Below are 24,597 nucleotides of genomic sequence, written 5' to 3'. Positions count from 1 at the left end.
GTCTGTGTCTCTCTCTCTCTCTTTCTCTCGCTCTCTACTAACTGTAAACCTTCCCTCTCTCCTTCTCCCCTCCCTCCCTCCTTCCCCTCTTCCCTCTCTCCTTCTCCTCTTCCCTCTCTCCTTCTCCTCTTCCCTCTCCTTCCTCCCTCCCCTCTTCCCTCTCTCCTTCTCCTCTTCCCTCTCTCCTTCTCCTCTCCCCTCCTTCCCCTCTTCCCTCTCCCCTTCTCCTCTTCCCTTCTCCTTCTCCTCTTCCCTCCCTCCCTCCTTCCCCTCTTCCCTCTCCCCTTCCTCTCTTCCCTCTCTCCTTCCCCTCTTCCCTCTCTCCTTCTCCTCTTCCCTCTCTCCTTCTCCTCTTCCCTCTCTCCTTCTCCTCTTCCCTCTCCTTCCTCTCTTCCCTCTCTCCTTCTCCTCTTCCCTCTCTCCTTCTCCTCTTCCCTCTCTCCTTCTCATCTTCCCTCTCCCCTCCCTCCCTCCTTCTCCCCCCTTCCCTCTCTCCTTCTCCTCTCCCCTCCTTCCCTCTCCCCTTCTCTTCTTCCCTCTCCCCTTCTCCTCTTCCCTCTCTCCTTCTCCTCTTCCCTCCCTCCCTCCTTCCCCTCTTCCCTCTCTCCTTCCCCTCTTCCCTCTCTCCTTCTCCTCTTCCCTCTCTCCTTCCCCTCTTCCCTCTCTCCTTCTCCTCTCCCCTCCCTCCGTCCTTCTCCTCTTCCCTCCGTCCTTCCCCTCGTTCCCCTTCCTTCCCCTCTTCCCTTTCTCCTTCTCCTCTTCCCTCTCTCCTTCTCCTCTTCCCTCCCTCCTCCTCCTCTTCCCTCTCTTCTTCCCCTCTTCCCTCTCTCCTTCTCCTCTTCCCTTTCTCCTTCTCCTCTTCCCTCTCTCCTTCTCCTCTTCCCTCTCTCCTTCCTCTCTTCCCTCTCTCCTTCCCCTCTTCCCTCTCTCCTTCTCCTCTTCCCTCCTCCTTCCCCTCTTCCCTCTCTCCTTCCCCTCTTCCCTCCCTCCTCCTCCTCTTCCCTCTCTCCTTCCCCTCTTCCCTCTCTCCTTCTCCTCTTCCCTCTCTCCTTCTCCTCTTCCCTCTCTCCTTCCCCTCTTCCCTCTCCCCTTCCTCTCTTCCCTCTCTCCTTCTCCTCTTTCCTCTCTCCTTCCCCTCTTCCCTCTCTCCTTCTCCTCTTCCCTATCTCCTTCTCCTCTTCCCTCTCTCCTTCTCCTCTTCCCTCTCTCCTTCTCCTCTTCCCTCTCTCCTTCTCCTCTTCCCTCTCTCCTTCTCCTCTTCCCTCTCTCCTTCTCCTCTTCCCTATCTCCTTCTCCTCTTCCCTCTCTCCTTCCCCTCTTCCCTCTCTCCTTCTCCTCTTCCCTATTTCCTTCTCCTCTTCCCTCTCTCCTTCTCCTCTTCCCTCTCTCCTTCTCCTCTTCCCTCTCTCCTTCTCCTCTTCCCTCTCTCCTTCCTCTCTTCCCTCTCTCCTTCTCCTCTTCCCTCTCTCCTTCTCCTCTTCCCTATCTCCTTCTCCTCTTCCCTCTCTCCTTCTCCTCTTCCCTCTCTCCTTCTCCTCTTCCCTCTCTCCTTCTCCTTCAGTCTGGCTCACCGGTTGGATCTGCAGCGCGTTCCTGTAGCAGCCGAAGAGAGCGGCCTGTGTCTTGAGGAAAGCTCGGGCCACGCCATCTCCCGTCGTCGTGGAAACCTTCTTCAGGCGATTCTTTAAGGATGACACCTGGGGAAAAAAACAACAACAACAAACAGTTAACTTTATTATTGTTTATGGAGTCTACATAAGGACTGCATCATTGCGTGATAAGCAATGCATAACATTTTCACAAGAGCCACCTAGATAGTCATAGGTGCTTTCATGGGTCATATTTCCCATCCATTCATACCCCAAATATTTTCCCCCACTCTCTGCCTTCGTCCATCTCTTTCACCTCACCAGTATTTGTATTTATTAGAGATCCCCATTAGCTGCAGCAGCTACTCTTCCTGGGGTCCAGCAAAATTAAGGCAGTTCATACAATTAAAAAAACAATACAATACATTCACAGATTTCACAACACACTGTGTGCCCTTAGTGTCTTAATCTATCGCTCTCGCTCCATCCATCCATCCATGCCTTTCTCCTTTCCTCCCTTCATTCCTCTTCTTCCCCCAGAGATGGACTGAAAGACTGTCTCTCTACCGCCAGGCCTCCCATCCCCTCAGGTAGCGTCTGAACCAGGCCCTCCTTTAATCTGCCCTTCCCTCCCCCAGGCCCCAGCCCCCAGTCCCCAGGCCCCAGGCCCCCTCTCTCCGTTCTGCCTTGCTCACATCCATACGCACCATACCGCTGGAAAAGCGGCCCGCGAGTCAACAACAGCGTTATTCTACATGAATACACTCCATGAGGCGGCCGTTTAGGCTAATACGCTACCCGGGAGCGAGCGCACAGGGCTGAAGTAATCCTTTCTCCTTCCTCTTCTCTCTCTCTTACCCCACCGCTTCTCTCCCACATTGAGCTCCCCCGGTTATTAAGGATGCTCGGTTACCTTGTTAGCAAAAGTTTTGCCTCCCCCCAAAGCAGAAAACTCGACCAGAAAAATAAATGTAGTAAAGAACACAGCTTTTTATTGGCAATCGCCATGACCTGGGTTTGATTTGTCATGACCTGGGTTTGATTTGTCATGACCTGGGTTTGATTTGTCATGACCTGGTTTTGATTTGACATGACCTGGGTTTGATTTGACATGACCTGGGTTTGATTTGTCATGACCTGGGTTTGAATTCTCATGACCTGGGTTTGAATTCTCATGACCTGACCTGGGTTTGTTTTCTTCCACAGCGGAGGCAGATGAGACACGCAAATTAAATGTTGCTGTATTTTCCTGCCTCATTTGTTTGCATGAGTACTGCTATGGAAAATAGTGGTTTTGAAATGCCAATGGTAAAGCTCACGTCAATCAGTGTCCAGGAGGGACTATGGATTTCTACATTCAGGCAGAACATCACGCACAATAAACCGTCATACAGTGTTTAAGGAAAGAGTAATGGGACAAAGAGAAAGAGCCCTGGGAAACACCATGCAACATTCTCACAATGAAGTCCCCCTTTCACCAACTACACTTCCTACGTCACCAACTACACTTCCCACGTCACCAACGACACTTCATACGTCACTAACTACACTTCCTACGTCACTTCGTCAACACCAGAGGTGGCCAACTCTCTTCCTGGACAGCTAGTGGGTGTGCTTTTGTTCCAGCCCAACACACTTGGTCAGGTGAGTTGGGCTGGTGTGGTAGGCTGCAACTAATCAGCCACATATCAGGACCTTGATTCTACTGTATTGAGTCATTGCACGTCTTTGATCTGATGGTGTAATGACATGAGAGCTTTGCTTTCTTCCTCCATCTCAGTAACACCAGCAGCTCCACTTCCACCGAATGCCTCCTTAATAATTCCACTACCTGCCTAGAACAGACACACACACACACCCTCTTCTCATAATCTCCCCCTCTCAAAACACACTTAAAGAAACAAATGAAAATACATCAAAACCCAATAAAAATCCAGAATTACAGCCTTGTGTTGAAAGACAGGGGAAAAAATAAAAGAGACGTGAATAAGTGTGTAATGACAGGACGGAAGTCTCTTAAAGCTTTACAACGTTCCTGTGAGCGGAGCGGGGCGGGGCGGGGGGGCTTTATGGGTGCCCTCTGATGTTCCCCAGTGATACTGCCAGAGATACACTTTAATATGTGCTGAGTCAACCTTAAACACTAATATTATAGGAACTGTCTCCCTTTAAAATCAATACTACTATTAGGAACTGACCCATTTAAACATGATAAGACCTGGACATCTGACAGGAGACAAAAACAGAGATCAGTGGCCAGCATCACACATACCGTGCATTCAGAAAGTATTCGGACCCCTTGACTTTTTCCACATTTTGTTACGTTACAGCCTTATTCTAAAATTGATTAAATCGTTTTTTCCCTCATCAAACTACACACAATCGCCCATAAAGACAAAGCAAAAACTGGTTTTTAATAATTGGACAATTCCTTCGACCTGATGGCTTGTTTTTTTCTCCTACATGCACTGTTAACTGTGGGACCTTATATAGACAGGTGTGTGCCTTTGCAAATCATGTCCAATCAATTGAATTTAGTACAGGTGGACTCCAATCAAGTTGTAGAAATATCTTAAGGATGATCAATGGAAACAGGATGCATCGGAGTTCAATTTCGAGTCTCATGGCAAAGGGTCTGAATACTTATGTAAATAAGGTATTTCTGTTTTTGCAAAAGTTTCTAAAAACCTGCTTTTGCGTTGTCATTATGGGGTATTGTGTGTAGATTGATGAGGGGAAAAAAAACATTTACATCATTTTAGAATAAGGCTGTAACGTAACAAAATGTGGAAAAAGTCAAGGAGTCTGACTACTTTCCAAATGCACTGTTCATCATCATCAGGCTTAGTCATGGAGTCACACACATACTGTACAGCAGGGCTCTCCAACCCTGTTCCTGGAGAGCTACCCTCCTGTATGTTTTAACTCCAACCCTGTTCCTGGAGAGCTACCCTCCTGTATGTTTTAACTCCAACCCTGTTCCTGGAGAGCTACCCTCCTGTATGTTTTAACTCCAACCCTGTTCCTGGAGAGCTACCCTCCTGTATGTTTTAACTCCAACCTTGTTCCTGGAGAGCTACCCTCCTGTATGTTTTAACTCCAACCCTGTACCTGGAGAGCTACCCTCCTGTATGTTTTAACTCCAACCCTGTACCTGGAGAGCTACCCTCCTGTATGTTTTAACTCCAACCCTGTTCCTGGAGAGCTACCCTCCTGTATGTTTTAACTCCAACCCTGTACCCGGAGAGCTACCCTCCTGTATGTTTTAACTCCAACCCTGTACCCGGAGAGCTACCCTCCTGTATGTTTTAACTCCAACCCTGTACCTGGAGAGCTACCCTCCTGTATGTTTTAACTCCAACCCTGTACCTGGAGAGCTACCCTCCTGTATGTTTTAACTCCAACCCTGTTCCTGGAGAGCTACCCTCCTGTAGGTTTTAACTCCAAACCTCTTCCTGGAGAGCCACCCTCCTGTATGTTTTCACTCCAACCCTGTTCCTGGAGAGCTACCCTCCTGTATGTTTTCACTCCAACCCTGTTCCTGGAGAGCTACCCTCCTGTAGGTTTTAACTCCAACCCTGTACCTGGAGAGCTACCCTCCTGTATGTTTTCACTCCAACCCTGTACCTGGAGAGCTACCCTCCTGTATGTTTTAACTCCAACCCTGTACCTGGAGAGCTACCCTCCTGTAGGTTTTAACTCCAAACCTCTTCCTGGAGAGCCACCCTCCTGTATGTTTTCACTCCAACCCTGTTCCTGGAGAGCTAACCTCCTGTAGGTTTTAACTCCAACCCTGTTCCTGGACAGCCACCCTCCTGTAGGTTTTAACTCCAACCCTGTACCGGGAAAGCTACCCTCCTGTATGTTTTAACTCCAACCCTGTACCTGGAAAGCTACCCTCCTGTAGGTTTTAACTCCAACCCTGTACCGGGAAAGCTACCCTCCTGTATGTTTTAACTCCAACCCTGTACCTGGAAAGCTACCCTCCTGTAGGTTTTAACTCCAAACCCGTTCCTGGAGAGTACCCTCCTGTAGGTTTTAACTCTAACCCTGTTCCTGGAGAGCTTTCCTTCAGTAGGTTTTCGATACAACCCTGTTCCTGGAGAGCTACCCTCATGTAGGTTTTAACTCCAACCCTGTTCCTGGAGAGCTACCCTCCAGTAGGTTTTAACTTCACCCCTGTTCCTGGAGAGCTCCCTCCTGTAGGTTTGAACTCCAACCCTGTACCCGGAGAGCTACCCTCCTGTATGTTTTAACTCCAACCCTGTTCCTGGAGAGCTACCCTCCTGTATGTTTTAACTCCAACCCTGTACCCGGAGAGCTACCCTCCTGTATGTTTTAACTCCAACCCTGTACCCGGAGAGCTACCCTCCTGTATGTTTTAACTCCAACCCTGTACCTGGAGAGCTACCCTCCTGTATGTTTTAACTCCAACCCTGTACCTGGTGAGCTACCCTCCTGTATGTTTTAACTCCAACCCTGTTCCTGGAGAGCTACCCTCCTGTAGGTTTTAACTCCAACCCTGTACCTGGAAAGCTACCCTCCTGTAGGTTTTAACTCCAAACCCGTTCCTGGAGAGTACCCTCCTGTAGGTTTTAAATCTAACCCTGTTCCTGGAGAGCTTTCCTTCAGTAGGTTTTCGATACAACCCTGTTCCTGGAGAGCTACCCTCATGTAGGTTTTAACTCCAGCCCTGTTCCTGGAGAGCTACCCTCCAGTAGGTTTTAACTTCACCCCTGTTCCTGGAGAGCTCCCTCCTGTAGGTTTGAACTCTGAACCCTGTTCCTGGAGAGCTACGTTCCTGTAGGTTTTCGCTCCAAACCTAGTTGTGACTAACCTGATTCAGTTTATCAACCAGCTAATTATTAGAATCAGGTGTGCTAGATTAGGGTTGGAGTGAAAACCTACAGGATGGTAGCTCTCCAGGAACAGGGTTGGCGAGCCCTGATGTACATACATCCATGCATTAATGTAAGCATGCAGACGCCCATTTAGACACATACATGTAAGCGTGACCGTGCATGAAACACACACACACACAACACGAAGCACGACATTGAGGTGGCTGCAGACTTCAAAGCAACCAGCTGCTCTGTGTCACTCTTTGTTCTAATGACAGTTCATTAATATATTTCACCCACTTATCATGCTAAAATGAGCACACTCTAAAATGCTAAAAGCTAATGAAAAACAAACACACACAGGTAGACAGACAACAAATATAATGGCTGCCCAACATGAGCCAGGGCTGGTATTTGGCTGCGATCAAAAGGAGAGAGGCAGGTTGCTCTTTCTCCCCTGGTCTCTAAGCACCGCGCTACGAGCCTTTTGATCAGGCAATTAGGAGGGCAATTCATAGGCAGGTGGCATGGATGCGAGGACCCCAGATCATCAGTGTAAACACACAGCATCTCTGACCCAACAGCATGACTCACGTTGTAATTAAGGACAACAACAGCAGCAAACAACGAACAGCTTAAATTAGATGAAAACATGACAGCTTTTGAGAGGACAAAAATTTAAGAAAAATAAAAAATATAATTATTTATAGTAAAAGCATGAATACCAACAAGTCGGAATAATTGGGCGTGTTTACGTTTTGGTCGGCATTTGAAGTCTAAATGGATATTTCAAGGACCGTGGCTAGCCCTCTTGAGAGGATGAGACTACCGTTGTTGAGCTCAGTTCAGTTGTGGTGGAAACGTGTAGCATTCAGTAGTCAACCATGAAAGACGCTGGGATTTGCTTTGATCTTGTACTGTTAATTATCAAATGCATGGCTGTTTCAATATACCATAGATCAGGGTACCCCTACTGGCGGTCCATGGGCCGAATTTGGCCTGAATACTTATGGAAATATGATATTCATGTTTTTATGCGTTTTTCAGGATTTTTTTCACTGTTCAAATAAACCTACAATTAAAATTATAGACTGATCATATCTTTGTCAGTGGGCAAACATACAAAATCAGCAGGGGATCAAATACTTTTTACCCTCACTGTATACAGTAGGCCCGGTGAATGAACCCCCCCCCCCCCCACAACTTTTATCGATAGCAATTTGAATGCACAGAGATACCGTAATTAAAAGACGAAAACAAGTTTTTAGAAACGTTTGCACATTTATAAAAATAAATAAAACTGAAATACTTTAATTACATAAGTATTTAGACCCTTTGCTATGAGACTCGAAATTGAGCTCAGGTGCATCCTGTTTCCATTGATCATCCTTGAGATGTTTCTACAACTTGATTGGAGTCCACCTGTGGTAAATTCAATTGATTGGACATGATTTGGAAAAGCACACACCTGTCTATATAAGGTCCCACAGTTGACAGTGTATGTCAGAGCAAAAACCAAGCCATGAGGTCGAAGGAATTATCCGTAGAGTTCCGAGACAGGATTGTGTCGAGACACAGATCTGGGGAGGGTACCAAAAAATGTCTGCAGCATTGAAGGTCCCCAAGAACACAATGGCCTCATCAGTCTTAAATCTAAGAAGTTTGGAACCACCAATACTCTTCCTAGAGCTGGCCGCCCGGCCAAACTGGGCAATTGGGGAGAAGGGCCTTGGTCAGGGAGGTGACCAAGAACCCGATTGTCATTCTGACAGAGCTCCTCTGTGGAGATGGGAGAACCTTCCAGAAGGACAACCATCTCTGCAGCCATCCGCTCCACCGGGGTCCGAGCTGGAGCCAGACGTCAACCCCTCTCCAGGGTCCTCCCACACCAGGGTCCAGACAGGGCTTGGTGCATCGCAGGAGGACTGCCGAGCGGGAACCAGCCGTCAACCCCTCTCCAGGGTCGGGGCCTCCCACACCAGGGTCCAGACAGGGCTTGGTGCATCGCGGGAGGACTGCTGGGCCGGAACCAGACGTTAACCCCTCTCCAGGGTCGAGGGCTCCGACACCAGGGTCCAGACAGGGCTTGGGGCATCGTGGGAGGACTGAGAGGGGAAGCATCGCGCCGGGGTCCAGACCGGACCGGGTGTGCAACGGGGAGGCAGGAAGGGAGAAGAGGTTAATATCGACGTCGCGCCCGAAGCCGGAGCCGCCACCGAGGCTAGATGCCCACCAGGACCCTCCCCTAATGAGTCAGGTTATTGCAGCCAGAGTACGCACCTTTGGGGGGGTACTGTCACGCCCTGATCTTGAGAGCCCTGTTTTTCTCTAGTTGGTTTGGTCAGGGTGTGAATTCTAGATGTTCTATTTCTATGTTGGCCGGGTGTGGTTCCCAATCAGAGGCAGCTGTCTATCGTTGTCTCTGATTGGGGATCATACTTAGGCAGCCATTTTGCCTACCTTAGTTGTGGGATCTTGTTTCTGTTTTGGCTTGTGGTTGTGCAGCCTGTTGAACTTCATGTTCGTTTGTATTTTGTTGTTTTGATCTGTATTCAGTAAATAAAGGAATATGTACGCATACCACGCTGCACCTTGGTCCGGATCCGTCTATCAACGAGCGTGACAGCAGCACTCCACAAATCAGACCTTTATGGTAGAGTGGCCAGACGGAAGCCACTCCTCAGTAAAAGGCACATGACAGCCCACTTGGAGTTGCCAAAAGGCACCTAAAGACTCTCAGACCATGAAAAACAAGATTATCTGGTCTGATGAAGCGAAGATTGAACTCTTTGGCCTGAATGCCAAGCGTCACGTCTGGAAGAAAACTGCCACCATCCCTACGGTGAAGCATGGTGGTGGCAGCATCATGCTGTGGGGATGTTTTTCAGTGGCAGGGACTGGGAGACTAGTCAGGATCGAGGGAAAGATGAATGGAGCAAAGTACAGCGAGATCCTTGATGAAAACATATACATTTACATCATTTAGCAGACGCTCTTATCCAGAGCGACTTACAACCTGCTCCAGTGTGCTCAGGACCTAAGACTGGGTTAGTCTTCCAACAAGACAGTGACCCTAAGCACACAGCCAAGACAACGCAGGAGTGGCTTTGGGACAAGTCTCTGAATGTCCTTGAGTGGCCCAGCCAGAGACCGGACTTGAACCCGATCGAACATCTCTGGAGAGACCAGAAAATAGCTGTGCAGCGACGCTCCCCATCCAACCTGAAAGAGCTTGAGAAGATCTGCAGAGAAGAATGGGAGAAACTCTCCAAATACAGGTGTGCCAAGCTTGTAGCGTCATACACAAGAAGACTTGAGGCTGTAATCGCTGCCAAAGGTGCTTAAACAAAGTACTGAGTAAAGGGTCTGAATACTTATGTAAATGTGATATTTCAGTTTATTTTTATTTTTATAAATTAGAAAAATGTCTAAAAACCTGTTTTTGGTTTGTCATTATGGGGTATTGTGTGTAGATTGATGAGGGAAAAAAACTAATGAATCCATTTTAAAATAAAGCTGTAAAGTAAGATGTGGAAAAAGTCAAGGGGTCTGAATACTTTCCGAATGCACTGTGTATATATACATATATTATTTATTTTTATTATTATTATTTATTTTTTGGGAACTCAGTCAGGGTCTCAACTTCAAATCGTAGAATACACAAGGTGCAACAAAATGTAGCTTAGGACCCCAAAAATGCTAGGGCCGGGTCTGACTGCATTTGTAAGTATGGATGTGGGTACGCAGATCCGAGAACCACTGTGGCCTCTCATGATGAGTTCAGATTTTTTGTGGACCCCATCCCCATCAATGTTGCCCAACCCTGCAGTAGAGGGATAGTACCACTCCTGAGAATTGGGATATGTAGTGTCTATAAATGTGTGTGTGTCTCACCACGTCATTGGGCAGGCTTTGGAGGTCGTCAAAGGGTGTTTCCAGGGTGTTGGTGTCTACGTTGAGAACAACCACGTCATCCAGGGCCATCCCCCTCACCTTCTGCAGGGAGAGAGACAAGGAGAGAGGGCTTTACACTTCCACACAAACATGAGACACATGCACACACACACACACACACACACATGCACACAGTCACACACACTCTCTCTCTTATGAGTTTGGTTTATAAATGGTATGTGGTAAGGAACTTACCTCCATTAGGCTGGAATGTACTCCAATGAGGTAGGGCATGGGCGCACTGCAAAACACAAACATATAATAAACAACCACGATTGTGAGACATAAGTGTTTAACCACTGCATGATCTCAGCCAAAACCACCAAAGAGTCATATACAGTGGGGGAAAAAAGTATTTAGTCAGCCACCAATTGTGTAAGTTCTCCCACTTAAAAAGATGAGAGAGGCCTGTAATTTTCATCATAGGTACACGTCAACTATGACAGACAAAATGAGAAAGAAAATCCAGAAAATCACATTGTAGGATTTTTTATGAATTTATTTGCAAATTATGGTGGAAAATAAGTATTTGGTCAATAACAAAAGTTTCTCAATACTTTGTTATATACCCTTTGTTGGCAATGACACAGGTCAAACGTTTTCTGTAAGTCTTCACAAGGTTTTCACACACTGTTGCTGGTATTTTGGCCCATTCCTCCATGCAGATCTCCTCTAGAGCAGTGATGTTTTGGGGCTGTCGCTGGGCAACACAGACTTTCAACTCCCTCCAAAGATGTTCTATGGGGTTGAGATCTGGAGACTGGCTAGGCCACTCCAGGACCATGAAATGCTTCTTACGAAGCCACTCCTTCGTTGCCCGGGCGGTGTGTTTGGGATCATTGTCATGCTGAAAGACCCAGCCACGTTTCATCTTCAATGCCCTTGCTGATGGAAGTAGGTTTTCACTCAAAATCTCACGATACATGGCCCCATTCATTCTTTCCTTTACACGGATCAGTCGTCCTGGTCCCTTTGCAGAAAAACAGCCCCAAAGCATGATGTTTCCACCCCCATGCTTCACAGTAGGTATGGTGTTCTTTGGATGCAACTCAGCATTCTTTGTCCTCCAAACACGACAAGTTGAGTTTTTACCAAAAAGTTCTATTTTGGTTTCATCTGACCATATGACATTCTCCCAATCCTCTTCTGGATCATCCAAATGCACTCTAGCAAACTTCAGACGGGCCTGGACATGTACTGGCTTAAGCAGGGGGACACGTCTGGCACTGCAGGATTTGAGTCCCTGGCGGCGTAGTGTGTTACTGATGGTAGGCTTTGTTACTTTGGTCCCAGTTCTCTGCAGGTCATTCACTAGGTCCCCCCATGTGGTTCTGGGATTTTTGCTCACCGTTCTTGTGATCATTTTGACCCCACGGGGTGAGATATTGCGTGGAGCCCCAGATCGAGGGAGATTATCAGTGGTCTTGTATGTCTTCCATTTCCTAATAATTGCTCCCACAGTTGATTTCTTCAAACCAAGCTGCTTACCAATTGCAGATTCAGTCTTCCCAGCCTGGTGCAGGTCTACAATTTTGTTCCTGGTGTCCTTTGACAGCTCTTTGGTCTTGGCCATAGTGGAGTTTGGAGTGTGACTGTTTGAGGTTGTGGACAGGTGTCTTTTATACTGATAACAAGTTCAAACAGGTGCCATTAATACAGGTAACGAGTGGAGGACAGAGGAGCCTCTTAAAGAAGAAGTTACAGGTCTGTGAGAGCCAGAAATCTTGCTTGTTTGTAGGTGACCAAATACTTATTTTCCACCATAATTTGCAAATAAATTCATTAAAAATCCTACAATGTGATTTTCTGGATTTTCTTTCCTCAATTTGTCTGTCATAGTTGACGTGTACCTATGATGAAAATTACAGGCCTCTCTCATCTTTTTAAGTGGGAGAACTTGCACAATTGGTGACTGACTAAATACTTTTTTCCCCCACTGTATCAACCCCATTAGCACAGTAATGGGAAACAAACAGAGACTTGAGTACTTTGTTCTTTAATCAAGATCATTGTGACACACATCAAACCAATTTTGTACACTTTGTACACATGAACATTCAGGGCAACACTTTGACATAGCAAGAAAACAAAAACATTTTATTGTTGTCGTATTCCTTCATCGTCAACCTTCGATACGGTTCTACTCTAAATATTTATTGTTGTTTTTTCAAGGTTTATGGCTACGAAATAGAGTCCATTTAAATGTTACCCCAGTGAGACAAGAAGAGAAAAAACATTTTACTTTCCCAGCATACTGGAGTGTGTGTGTGTCTCTAAAGCTGAAGTCGGAAGTTTACATACACCTTAGCCAAATACATTTAAACTCAGTTTTTCACAATTCCTGACATTTAATCCTAATAAAAAATTCCCTGTCTTAGGTCAGTTAGGATCACCACTTTATTTTAAGAATGTGAAATGTCAGAATAATAGTAGAGAGAATTATTTATTTCAGCTTTTATTTCTTTCATCACATTCCCAGTGGGTCAGAAGTTTACATACACTCAATTAGTATTCGGTAGCATTGCCTTTAAATTGTTTAATTTGGGTCAAACGTTTCGGGTAGCCTTCCACAAGCTTCCCACAATAAGTTGGGTGAGTTTTGGCCCATTCCTCCAGACAGAGCTGGTGTAACTGAGTCAGGTTTGTAGGCCTCCTTGCTCGCACATGCTTTTTCAGTTCTGCCCACACATTTTCTATAGGATTGATGTCAGGGCTTTGTGATGGCCACTCCAATACCTTGACTTTGTTGTCCTTAAGCCATTTTGCCACAACTTTGGAAGTATGCTTGGGGTCATTGTCCATTTGGAAGACACATTTGCGACCAAGCATTAACTTCCTGACTGATGTCTTGAGATATTGCTTCAATATATACACATAATTTTCCTTCCTCATGAAGCCATCTATTTTGTGAAGTGCACCAGTCCCTCCTGCAGCAAAGCACCCCCACAGCATGATGCTGCCACCCCCCGTTCTTCACGGTTGGGATGGTGTTCTTCGGTTTGCAAGCTGCCACCTTTTTCTTCCAAACATAACGATGGTCATTATGGACAAACATTTCTATTTTTGTTTCATCAGACCAGAGGCTATTTCTCCAAAAAGTAAGATCTTTGTCCCCATGTGCAGTTGCAAACCGTAGTCTGGCTTTTTTATGGTGGTTTTGGAGCAGTGGCTTCTTCCTTGCTGAGTGGCCTTTCAGGTTATGTCGATATAGAACTCGATTTACTGTGGATATACAGTGGGGGGAAAAAGTATTTAGTCAGCCACCAATTGTGCAAGTTCTCCCACTTAAAAAGATGAGAGAGGCCTGTAATTTTCGTCATAGGTACACGTCAACTATGACAGACAAATTGAGAAAAAAAAATCCAGAAAATCACATTGTAGGATTTTTTATGAATTTATTTGCAAATTATGGTGGAAAATAAGTAACGTTTCTCAATACTTTGTTATATACCCTTTTTTGGCAATGACACAGGTCAAACGTTTTCTGTAAGTCTTCACAAGGTTTTCACACACTGTTGCTGGTATTTTGGCCCATTCCTCCATGCAGATATCCTCTAGAGCAGTGATGTTTTGGGGCTGTCGCTGGGCAACACGGACTTTCAACTCCCTCCAAAGATTTTCTATGGGGTTGAGATCTGGAGACTGGCTAGGCCACTCCAGGACCTTGAAATGCTTCTTACGAAGCCACTCCTTCGTTGCCCGGGCGGTGTGTTTGGGATCATTGTCATGCTGAAAGACCCAGCCACGTTTCATCTTCAATGCCCTTGCTGATGGAAGGAGGTTTTCACTCAAAATCTCACGATACATGGCCCCATTCATTCTTTCCTTTACACGGATCAGTCGTCCCTGGTCCCTTTGCATAAAAACAGCCCCAAAGCATGATGTTTCCACCCCCATGCTTCACAGTAGGTATGGTGTTCTTTGGATGCAACTCAGCATTCTTTGTCCTCCAAACACGACGAGTTGAGTTTTTACCAAAAAGTTCTATTTTGGATTCATCTGACCATATGACATTCTCCCAATCCTCTTCTGGATCATCCAAATGCACTCTAGCAAACTTCAGACGGGCCAGGACATGTACTGGCTTAAGCAGGGGGACACGTCTGGCACTGCAGGATTTGAGTCCCTGGCGGCGTAGTGTGTTACTGATGGTAGGCTTTGTTACTTTGGTCCCAGCTCTCTGCAGGTCATTCACTAGGTCCCCCCGTGTGGTTCTGGGATTTTTGCTCACCGTTCTTGTGATCATTTTGACCTCACGGGGTGAGATCTTGCGTGGAGCCCCAGATCGAGGGAGATTATCAGTGGTCTTGTATGTCTTCCATTTCCTAATAATTGCTCCCACAGTTGATTTCTTCAAACCAACCTGCTTACCTATTGCAGATTCAGTCTTCCCAGCCTGGTGCAGGTCTACAATTTTGTTCCTGGTGTCCTTTGACAGCTCTTTGGTCTTGGCCATAGTGGAGTTTGGAGTGTGACTGTTTGAGGTTGTGGACAGGTGTCTTTTATACTGATAACAAGTTCAAACAGGTGCCATTAATACAGGTAACGAGTGGAGGACAGAGGAGCCTCTTAATGAAGAAGAAGTTACAGGTCTGTGAGAGCCAGAAATCTTGCTTGTTTGTAGGTGACCAAATACTTATTTTCCACCATAATTTGCAAATAAATTCATAAAAAATCCTACAATGTGATTTTCTGGAGAAAAAAAATCTCAATTTGTCTGTCATAGTTGACGTGTACCTATGATGAAAATTACAGGCCTCTCTCATCTTTTTAAGTGGGAGAACTTGCACAATTGGTGGCTGACTAAATACTTTTTTCCCCCCACTGTAGATACTTTTGTACCTGTTTCCTCCAGCATCTTCACAAGGTCCTTTGCTGTTGTTCTGGGATTGATTTGCACTTTTCGCACCAAAGTACGTTCATCTCTAGGAGACAGAACGCGTCTCCTTCCTGAGCGGTATGACGGTGGCGTGGTCCCATGGTGTTTATACTTGCGTACTATTGTTTGTACAGATGAACGTGGTACCTTCAGGCATTTGGAAATTGCTCCCAAGGATGAACCAGACTTGTGGAGGTCTACAATTTTCTTTCTGAGGTCTTGGCTGATTTCTTTTGATTTTCCCATGATGTCAAGCAAAGAGGCACTGAGTTTGAAGGTAGGCCTTGAAATACATCCACAGGTACACCTCCAATTGACTCAAATTATGTCATTAACGCCATTACATCATTTTCTGGAATTTTCCAAGCTGTTTAAAGGCACAGTCAACTTAGTGTATGTAAACTTCTGACCCACTGGAATTGTGATACAGTGAATTATAAGTGAAATAATCTGTCTGTAAACAATTGTTGCAAAAATTACTTGTGTCATGCACAAAGTAGATGTCCTAACCGACTTGCCAAAACTATAGTTTGTTAACAAGAAATTTGTGGAGTGGTTGAAAAAACGAGTTTTAATGACTCCAACCTAAGTGTATGTAAACTTCTGACTTAAACTGTATGTGTATGTGCCTCTGTGTGTGCGTATGTTTGTGGTGTGTACACCAGAGGGCTGGACCTGTGGAGCTAGACAGACACTAAGACACCGCCATAGAAGAGATATGGCTGATTGGTCTGAAGGATAAAGCGAGAAAGTGAGGGAGAGAGAAAGTGAGGGAGGGAGAAGGAGGGATGTGAGAAACCTGTCAGCCTGAGAGGGGGCGATGAAGACAGACCCGAAAACACTTAATTAACTGTGCTCTTCTCCATGTCTCCATCTCCTCAGCCTAGCGTGACATTCAATTAAAATACAGCGGCAAGCGGGGAAAAAGCCACAACAACTCAAGGGATCAAAAAGTAGTGGAAAGAATAACAAAACCAGAATATAAATAAAAAATGTAATAAATATCCGATTGGATGTTTTTGGATGACGGTAATCGTCCACACAGCCAATTATTTATTGTCGCTGTGAAAAACGGGGGAAGTGAAATGCAGCCCTTGCGTCGAGTTTGAGCCGCCAAGGCCAAGTTAAGCCGAGGGTTAGCTTCCTAAGCTGGAAGCGCCATCGCCATCTTCTCAAAAGCTGATGTCGAATTAGCTCTCGGCGACCATCTTTTTTAGGTCCTCATTACAGCCTTTTGGAGAGCTTTTACCTTCTATCTCCGTGTTTTACCCTCAGTTGATGGGGGAGTATATAGGAACGATTAGCAATATTTGAGAGAAGGAAAAGAGATGGAGAGAAAGAAAAAACAGAGCAATAATTAGCTTATTGCTCCCCTTCTCTCTCTCCCCTCCCGTCCCCCACCCTGTCGTGAACAACCCCATTAATTGACACTGTCAGGTTACCACGAGAGAGAAATTCAGCTGTTGTAGGATATTTCCTTATTTCCCTTTCCCAAACATACTGTCTTTGTTTACATAAATGCCACTTAAAATGGCAGCTCGTCATTGGTGTATGATTTTAACGAAGCCAAGGGTATTAACTGAGGTCAGTCATTCATAAAATCTCTCTGTGGGTCTGTGACCCTCAATTAAAGACATTCCTAGACTCAATTATATTATTCCTCAGCTCTCTCTCCATCCTTTTCTATGCTTAATGAGTGTGTACAAAATATATACAAAAGTATGTGGACACCTCTTCAAATTAGTGGATTCAGCTATTTCAGCCACACCCGTTGCTGACAGGTGCATAAAATCGGGCACACAACCATGCAATCTCCAGACAAACATTGGCAGTAGAATGGCCTTATTGAAGAGCTCAGTGACTTTCAACATGGCACCGTCATAGGATGCCACCTTTCCAACAAGTCAGTTGGTCAAATTTTTGCCCTGCTAGAGCTGCCCCGGTCAACTATAAGTGCTGTTATTGTGAAATGGAAACGTCTAGGAGCAAAAACGTCTCAGCCGCGAAGTGGTCGGCCACACAAGCTCACAGAACGGGATTGCCGAGTGCTGATGCACGTACTGCGTAATAATTGTCTGTCCTCGGTTGCAACTAGGGCTTTGGCGGTCATGAAATTTCGTCAGCCGGTGATTGTCAAGCAAATAACTGTCGGTCTCACGGTAATTGACCGTTAATTAACATAAACACATTTAGCATCTCCTGGCTTCCACACATAGCCTACAAGCCACTGATGCAGACCTTTGGAACATCTACATTTAAAAAAGTCTAATAAATCCATGTAATATAGCCTACACCTTCACAATAAATCCATTATTTATTTTAGACAGGTCTAAAGAAGCATGATATGAAGAAAATGTAGTCTATTTCAGAAGAACAGAATAGCATACTCTGACTTGTCCTTATGTTAGGTCCTGATCTGGCTATGCCAAATGGCTGTGGGCTACACTAGTTCATTTAGCAGACAAGATTTGCTTAGAATTCCGTGGCATTATTTTATATTATTTTATAGTATGAAGAATACAATTGAACAAAGCTGAATATAATAGAAAGGATATTTTCTCCAAACTATTTGAGGGAGTGCGCACATGCGGCTATTCTATGTTGAGCGGTTAACAAAAAAATAGGTACTCCTATATGATTAATTTAGAGTTATTAATGTAACTTTAGTTGTTCTACAAACGTTGCGCTATATGTTTAGATTTTTAATACATTGTAAGGCTGCATGATTCGACTCTAATGATGATTTGAAAAAAGTCGCCTGAAAGGCATGAGCTCTGCTTAGTTTTTTGCGCAGGCTGTACACACTTCATCAGTCTCTCATTCACAATTTGACAAGAACGATAATGACTTGAATTTCACAGCTGCATCCCCTTTGTGTAGCCGTAATGCACCCTAAAAAAATCCAGGCCTTTTGCGGCCAGTGGCCGTTGTGCCCTTGGCCCGGAGTGCTGCGTTGTGCCCTTCTCCCTCCAAATCACCTCTCACTCACATGGCTTTCCATCACTTCATCAGGTCTTTCTCACAGGCTACAAGTGAAGACACATCGGGGACACAACTGCGCGCGTCCTTATCCAATTCCAAGGTGCATATTGAAGATATTGGTAAAACTGTCCACATTTACTTTTCTTCAGCCAACTAGATGAGTAGGCCTAACAAACAGCAAAAGCACTAGCCTATGTCAATCTACTATCCCCCGTAGTACAAAAGTTGACCTATTCTATTCTGTGCGAGAAATAAATATTCCTAACATAGTCTGGGACAGTTGTGGGACGCGATAGATCCAAAATGAATACAACCACTAGCATCCCCAAAAATTTTTTACGCAATGTGGCTGATGCAACAGATCAGAATGTTTAGCTTAAAATGTTTATAAAATATTAGGCAATTTCTTCACATTATAAGCGCAGCAATGCGCACACGGCAGTAGGCTATAAGCGCGAATGTTCCATTAGTGGGAAAACACCATTATCAAAAGTGACCGCAAATGCGATTATGCATGTAATGCTTTTATTATAAAGGTGCATTTTTATGGTGAAAATTAACTTCCCCAAACTTGAAACTCACTTGCTGCTTATGTATGCCAGTTAGGCTCTACACCCCTTGTAAAGCGGATTAATGTGCATCATTCTAAGAAGTTATTTGGCCACTTTAGTTGTGATGCAAACCATATCATAGGCCTATACGCTAGGCTACAGGTGTGCGACTATGATTCGAACAAGTAGAGAGAAAAAAAGGCATTGTTTCTTGCCTTACCCTGGGCTTCATTCACAAGTGATAGGCTAATATTGTCACCCATCACACTATTCTTGATTTAATCTTGTCTTTACATATACTACATAATATATGTGTGAAATTTGTTTTGATTTAGAATGGACCATTATCATGCACCTGTCTAGAAACAGGGGCAGGGGAAAATATACAATTAAATAGTGAATGAAGGACACTTTTCCCGTGGTTCATTTTCATGCCAGCCAGGTAAGCTATACTCCAGTTGTACATATAAGCAATGTGCTTAATATTAGGAAAGTTGAGAAATAAATATAGTAGGCCTAGCCTATAGAAAGCGGATGGGATCCTCCTCTTTTTAATAGAGGCCATCACTCTGTTTTCTCGTGCAATTGCATAGCCTATAGAAATGTTGTGCAACATGAGTGTCAAGTCAGTGTCTGGGCTGTCCAGACAAGGGTTAAATATTGTGGACATTTCTTTTAAAATGTGCACAGAGAAAATGGCACTCCCGACCCGAGACTCATGAGAGGTGCAAAGTTGGGATGTACAGCCCTTACTGAAATAAACACACCAGAAATCCGGACAATTATCATTTGGTTTTGGGGTGGAAGGGGGGGTGCGGGTGGAAAAGGGGTACATATTGGATACTGTCAACAGTGGGGTCAAGTGTGTTGGGTCCATCATGCTGAATGTGAGTGTTCTGGTAGAAAATGGCTACACAATAGAGATAGAATCTGCAACTCCAAATCCTAATCTTAACCATAGAAGGATAAATAATTACCTGACCCTGAACCAACAGATAGGGGGGAAACTCTTCGAAGTCCTGTCCCACTCCTTGGTGTTACAATGTGAAGCGCTTGGAGTTTGAGACAAGCGCAAAAAAAAAAAAAAATGTATATGCCATTTAGCAGACGCCTTTTATCCAAAATGACTTACAGTCATGCGTGCATACATTTATTACGTATGGGTGGTCCCGAGAATCAAACCCACACTCCTGGTGTTGCAAGTGCCATGCTCTACCAACTGAGCTACAGAGGATCATTGTGGTTACTCACCAGCAGTAGTCTATAAGGTGCTGAGGCAGGACAGGAATGTAAACGTGTTGCCAATACATGGGGTACATCATGGCCGCCGACCCGTGAACACAAGCCGTTAACTGTGGTGGAGGGAGAGTACATAACACCACAATCACACACACACAACATAGAGCATAAAACGGCATATAACTATTTCTCACAGGTTCATTTAGAAGTATACATTATATTGACAGATCCACAATGGAATATTTGAGGTATATAACTATTCCTTGCATTTTCATATTGGAGAAAATACATTGGCAGATTATTGTGCAGAGAAAGTTTGCACTGTGTCAGTGTTTGGAGTTCTGTGGACACACACACAACACACACTGCAAGAGTAAATTGGCCATTACTCATGGCATCAAAGCCACCCCATAAATAATACAAATTACACCACCGGAAATTAGACCAGCAACAGTTCCCATCACTGACGCTTAATATCTCACGTGACAAATCCCGCTCCTTTTGTGTGTTAAGGTAGGAGGAATGTAGTGCCAGGCGAAAGAACGCAGCAGTTGATCAAATTCAGATGGCGCTGTTGAACGCCGGCAGATGTGTCAATAGTAGCGATGTTGCACTGCCCAACCAACAACAGAACTTCCCCAGAATAACAGTGTTTGTCTGAGACGCTATTTAAGTGTGTGGGTTTCTATATTAAGAGCAGATGATTGATCCTAAAACGTGCTCCTTTCTCTCTCCCTCCCCCCTAAGGGACTCGTCAAAGAGAATGGGATGTGGGGAGAAAGACCCCCTGGGGAACACGCGTCCACAGCCATGTCAGGTAAAGTATTTTTCACGTCAAACAGGAAGACTGGGATTCCTTGGATGAATCATATCCCCTTATTATAGGGGAGGAGGAGGATGTGTGGTTTCTCTGTTTTGGTCCCAAAAAATATGAGGAACCTTCTGCTTTACTCCCACGGCTCTGGTCAACAATAGTGCACTATTTAGGGAATATGGGAAGATGTGTCCCTCATTTCTATTCCTCAATAACCATGTTAAAGGAATAGAGGTCTCCCCATATTCTTCAAAGAACCTGGCCATGTTTTGACGGAATGTAAAGTAATTTTTATACCTCACCATTCTTGCATGTTCAGGTGTAGCTTCTAAACAAGCATCCAACCTGACAAGAGTATTTTCCCATTGGGCTTGTGAACAACTTCCAAACTACAGTATGTGTTAAAAACAGCACTTAAACTGGGCTTCGGTAATCAAAAATCCATTCACACATTAGTAACTTTAAGGGGCCGAGAGGGCAGGAGGGGCTTAATTGTGTAGCGGCCATATCACATAATGGAAGACTTAGGAATGCCTCAGGGCTCAGTGTTAGGACTGCTACTAAAAGCTTAATGGAAGACTATGCTTTGTATGGTACAGTACAAGAAAAGAAGGCTCATTCAAAAAAAAATCACACCCCTTGGCTTTTTTCACATTTTGTTGTGTTACAAAGTGGGAGTAAAATGGATTGAATTGTCTTTTTTTGTCAACGATCTACACAAAATACTCAAAGTGGAAGAAAAATTCTAACATTTGTAAAAAACGAAAATGAAAAAATATATTTTTTATCTTCATTAGATAAGTATTCAACCCCCTGAGTCAATACATGTTAGAATCACCTTCAGCAGTGAATACAGCTGTGAGTCTTTCTGGGTAAGTCTCTAAGAGCTTTCCACAACTGGATTGTGCCACATTTGCCCATTATTCGTTTAGAAATTATTCAAGCTCTGTCAAAATTGGTTATTGATCATTGCTAGACAACCATTTTCAGGTCTTGCCATAGCTTTTCAAGCAGGTTTTAGTCAAAACTGTAACTCGGCCTCTCTGGAACATTCACTGTCTTCTTGGTAAGAAACTCCAGTGTAGATTTGCCCTTGTGATTTAGGTTATTGTCCTGCATAAAGGTGAATTAATCTCCCAGTGTCTGGTGGAAAGCAGACTGAACCAGGTTTTTCTTTAAGATTTTGCCTGTGCTTAGCTCAATTCCATTTATTTTCATTCTGAAAAACTCCCCAGTCCTTAACGATTACAAGCATACCCATAATATGATGCAGCAACCGCTATGCTTGAAAATATGGAGAGTGATACTCAGTAATGTGTTGTATTGGATTTGCCCCAAACATGACACTTTGTATTCAGGACAAAAGTGAATTGCTTTGCCAAATTTTTTGTAGTATTACTTTAGTGCCTTGTTGCAAACAGGATGCATGTTTTGGATTATTTTTATTCAGTACAGGCTTCCCTCTTTTCACACTGCCAATTAGGTTAGTATCAAATCAAATCAAATCAAATTTTATTGGTCACATGCGCCGAATACAACAGGTGCAGACATTACAGTGAAATGATTACTTACAGCCCTTAACCAACAGTGCATTTATTTTAAACAAAAAAAGTAAAAATAAAACAACAAAAAAAGTGTTGAGAAAAAAAAGTGCAGAAGTAAAATAAAGTGACAGTAGGGAGGCTATATATACAGGGGGGTACCGTTGCAGAGTCAATGTGCGGGGGCACCGGCTAGTTGAGGTAGTTGAGGTAATATGTACATGTGGGTAGAGTTAAAGTGACTATGCATAAATACTTAACAGAGTAGCAGCAGCGTAAAAGGATGGGGTGGGGGGGCAGTGCAAATAGTCCGGGTAGCCATGATTAGCTGTTCAGGAGTCTTATGGCTTGGGGGTAGAAGCTGTTGAGAAGTCTTTTGGACCTAGACTTGGCACTCCGGTACCGCTTGCCGTGCGGTAGCAGAGAGAACGGTCTATGACTAGGGTGGCTGGAGTCTTTGACAATTTTGAGGGCCTTCCTCTGACACCGCCTGGTATAGAGGTCCTGGATGGCAGGGAAGCTTTGCCCCAGTGATGTACTGGGCCGTACGCACTACCCTCTGTAGTGCCTTGCGGTCGGAGGCCAAGCAGTTGCCATACCAGGCGGTGATGCAACCAGTCAGGATGCTCTCGATGGTGCAGCTGTAGAATTTTTTGAGGATCTGAGGACCCATGCCAAATCTTTTTAGTCTCCTGAGGGGGAATAGGCTTTGTCGTGCCCTCTTCACGACTGTCTTGGTGTGTTTGGACCATGATAGTTCGTTGGTGATGTGGACACCAAGGAACTTGAAGCTCTCAACCTGTTCCACTACAGCCCCGTCGATGAGAATGGGGGCGTGCTCAGTCCTCTTTTTTTTCCTGTAGTCCACAATCATCTCCTTTGTCTTGGTCACGTTGAGGGAGAGGTTGTTGTCCTGGCACCACACGGCCAGATCTCTGACCTCCTCCCTATAGGCTGTCTCATCGTTGTCGGTGATCAGGCCTACCACTGTTGTGTCGTCGGCAAACTTAATGATGTTGTTGGAGTCGTGCCTGGCCATGCAGTCATGGGTGAACAGAGAGTACAGGAGGGGACTGAGCACGCACCCCTGAGGGGCCCCCGTGTTGAGGATCAGTGTGGCAGATGTGTTGTTACCTACCCTTACCACCTGGGGGCGGCCCGTCAGGAAGTCCAGGATCCAGTTGCAGAGGGAGGTGTTTAGTCCCAGGATCCTTAGCTTAGTGATGAGCTTAGAGGGCACTATGGTGTTGAATGCTGAGCTGTAGTCAATGAATAGCATTCTCACGTAGGTGTTCCTCTTGTCCAGGTGGGAAAGGGCAGTGTGGAGTGCACTGTGTGAGCCATAGTATTGTGGAGTTTAATGTCACAGAGTTTAATGTCACAGCCATTAAACTCTGTAACTGTTTTAAAGTCACCATTGGCCTCATGGCCACCATTGAAATCCTTGAGCGGTTTCCTTCCTCTCGGGCAACTGAGTTAGGAAGGATGCATGTATCTTTGTAGTGACTGGGTGTATTGATACACCATCCAAAGTGTAATTAATAACTTCACCATGCTCAAATGGATATCCAATGTTTTTTTTTTACCCATCTACCAATAGGTGCCCTTCTTTGCGAGGCATTGGAAACCCTCCCTTGTCTTTGAGGTTGAATCTGTGTTTGAAATTCACTGCTCGACTTAGGGACCTTACAGATAATTGTATGTGTGGGGTACAGAGATGAGGTAGTCATTCAAAAGTCATGTTAAACACTATAATTGTACACAGAGTGAGTCCATGCAACTTATTGTGTAACTTGTTAAGCAAATGGTTACTCCTGAACTTATTAAGGCTTGCCATTACAAAGGGGTTGAATACTTATTGACTCAAGACATTTCAGCTTTTCATTTAAAATTAATTTGTAAAAATGTCTAAAAACATATTTCCACTTTCACATTATGGGTATTGTGTGTAGGCCAGTGACAAAAAATCTCAATTTAATCCAGTCAAGGTGTAAATACTTTTTGAAGGCACTGTATGTGTAAGGAGATGTTTTTAGCAGGTCACAAACTCTTCAGACCGTCCTCTCTATACATAAAGGTGTGAAGAGGGTCATGGCTTTTACCGGTGGAGAGCACAATGAAAAATGTAACAGAAAATGTAAAGGGTTTAAAAAGATTATGTGGTTACAGGGGGGGGAAACACCCAGATTCTCAACCACAACATCTTA

The 24,597-nt window shown here is 44.7% G+C and overlaps 1 protein-coding gene across 4 annotated transcripts in view; it reads right to left on the bottom strand.

Moving 5' to 3' along the window:
• LOC121582028 (DENN domain-containing protein 1A) overlaps nt 1-24,597 on the bottom strand; it is a 168,440-nt gene that overhangs the window by 34,707 nt on the left and 109,136 nt on the right. For all 4 annotated transcript variants that reach the window (XM_041897530.2, XM_041897533.2, XM_045225006.1 and 1 more), the window contains 4 exons: nt 20,048-20,148; nt 10,580-10,625; nt 10,325-10,426; nt 1,572-1,697 (listed from right to left, as the gene is read on the bottom strand). In XM_041897530.2, the coding sequence (XP_041753464.1) occupies nt 1,572-1,697; nt 10,325-10,426; nt 10,580-10,625; nt 20,048-20,148 (375 nt within the window). The remainder of the gene's footprint in view (nt 1-1,571; nt 1,698-10,324; nt 10,427-10,579; nt 10,626-20,047; nt 20,149-24,597) is intronic.

This window comes from Coregonus clupeaformis, chromosome 15 (assembly GCF_020615455.1).
Source record: "Coregonus clupeaformis isolate EN_2021a chromosome 15, ASM2061545v1, whole genome shotgun sequence".
Lineage (NCBI taxonomy): Eukaryota > Metazoa > Chordata > Actinopteri > Salmoniformes > Salmonidae > Coregonus > Coregonus clupeaformis.
Note: the sequence above shows the minus strand (reverse complement) of the source record. Positions and strands in the feature narration are given on the sequence as shown.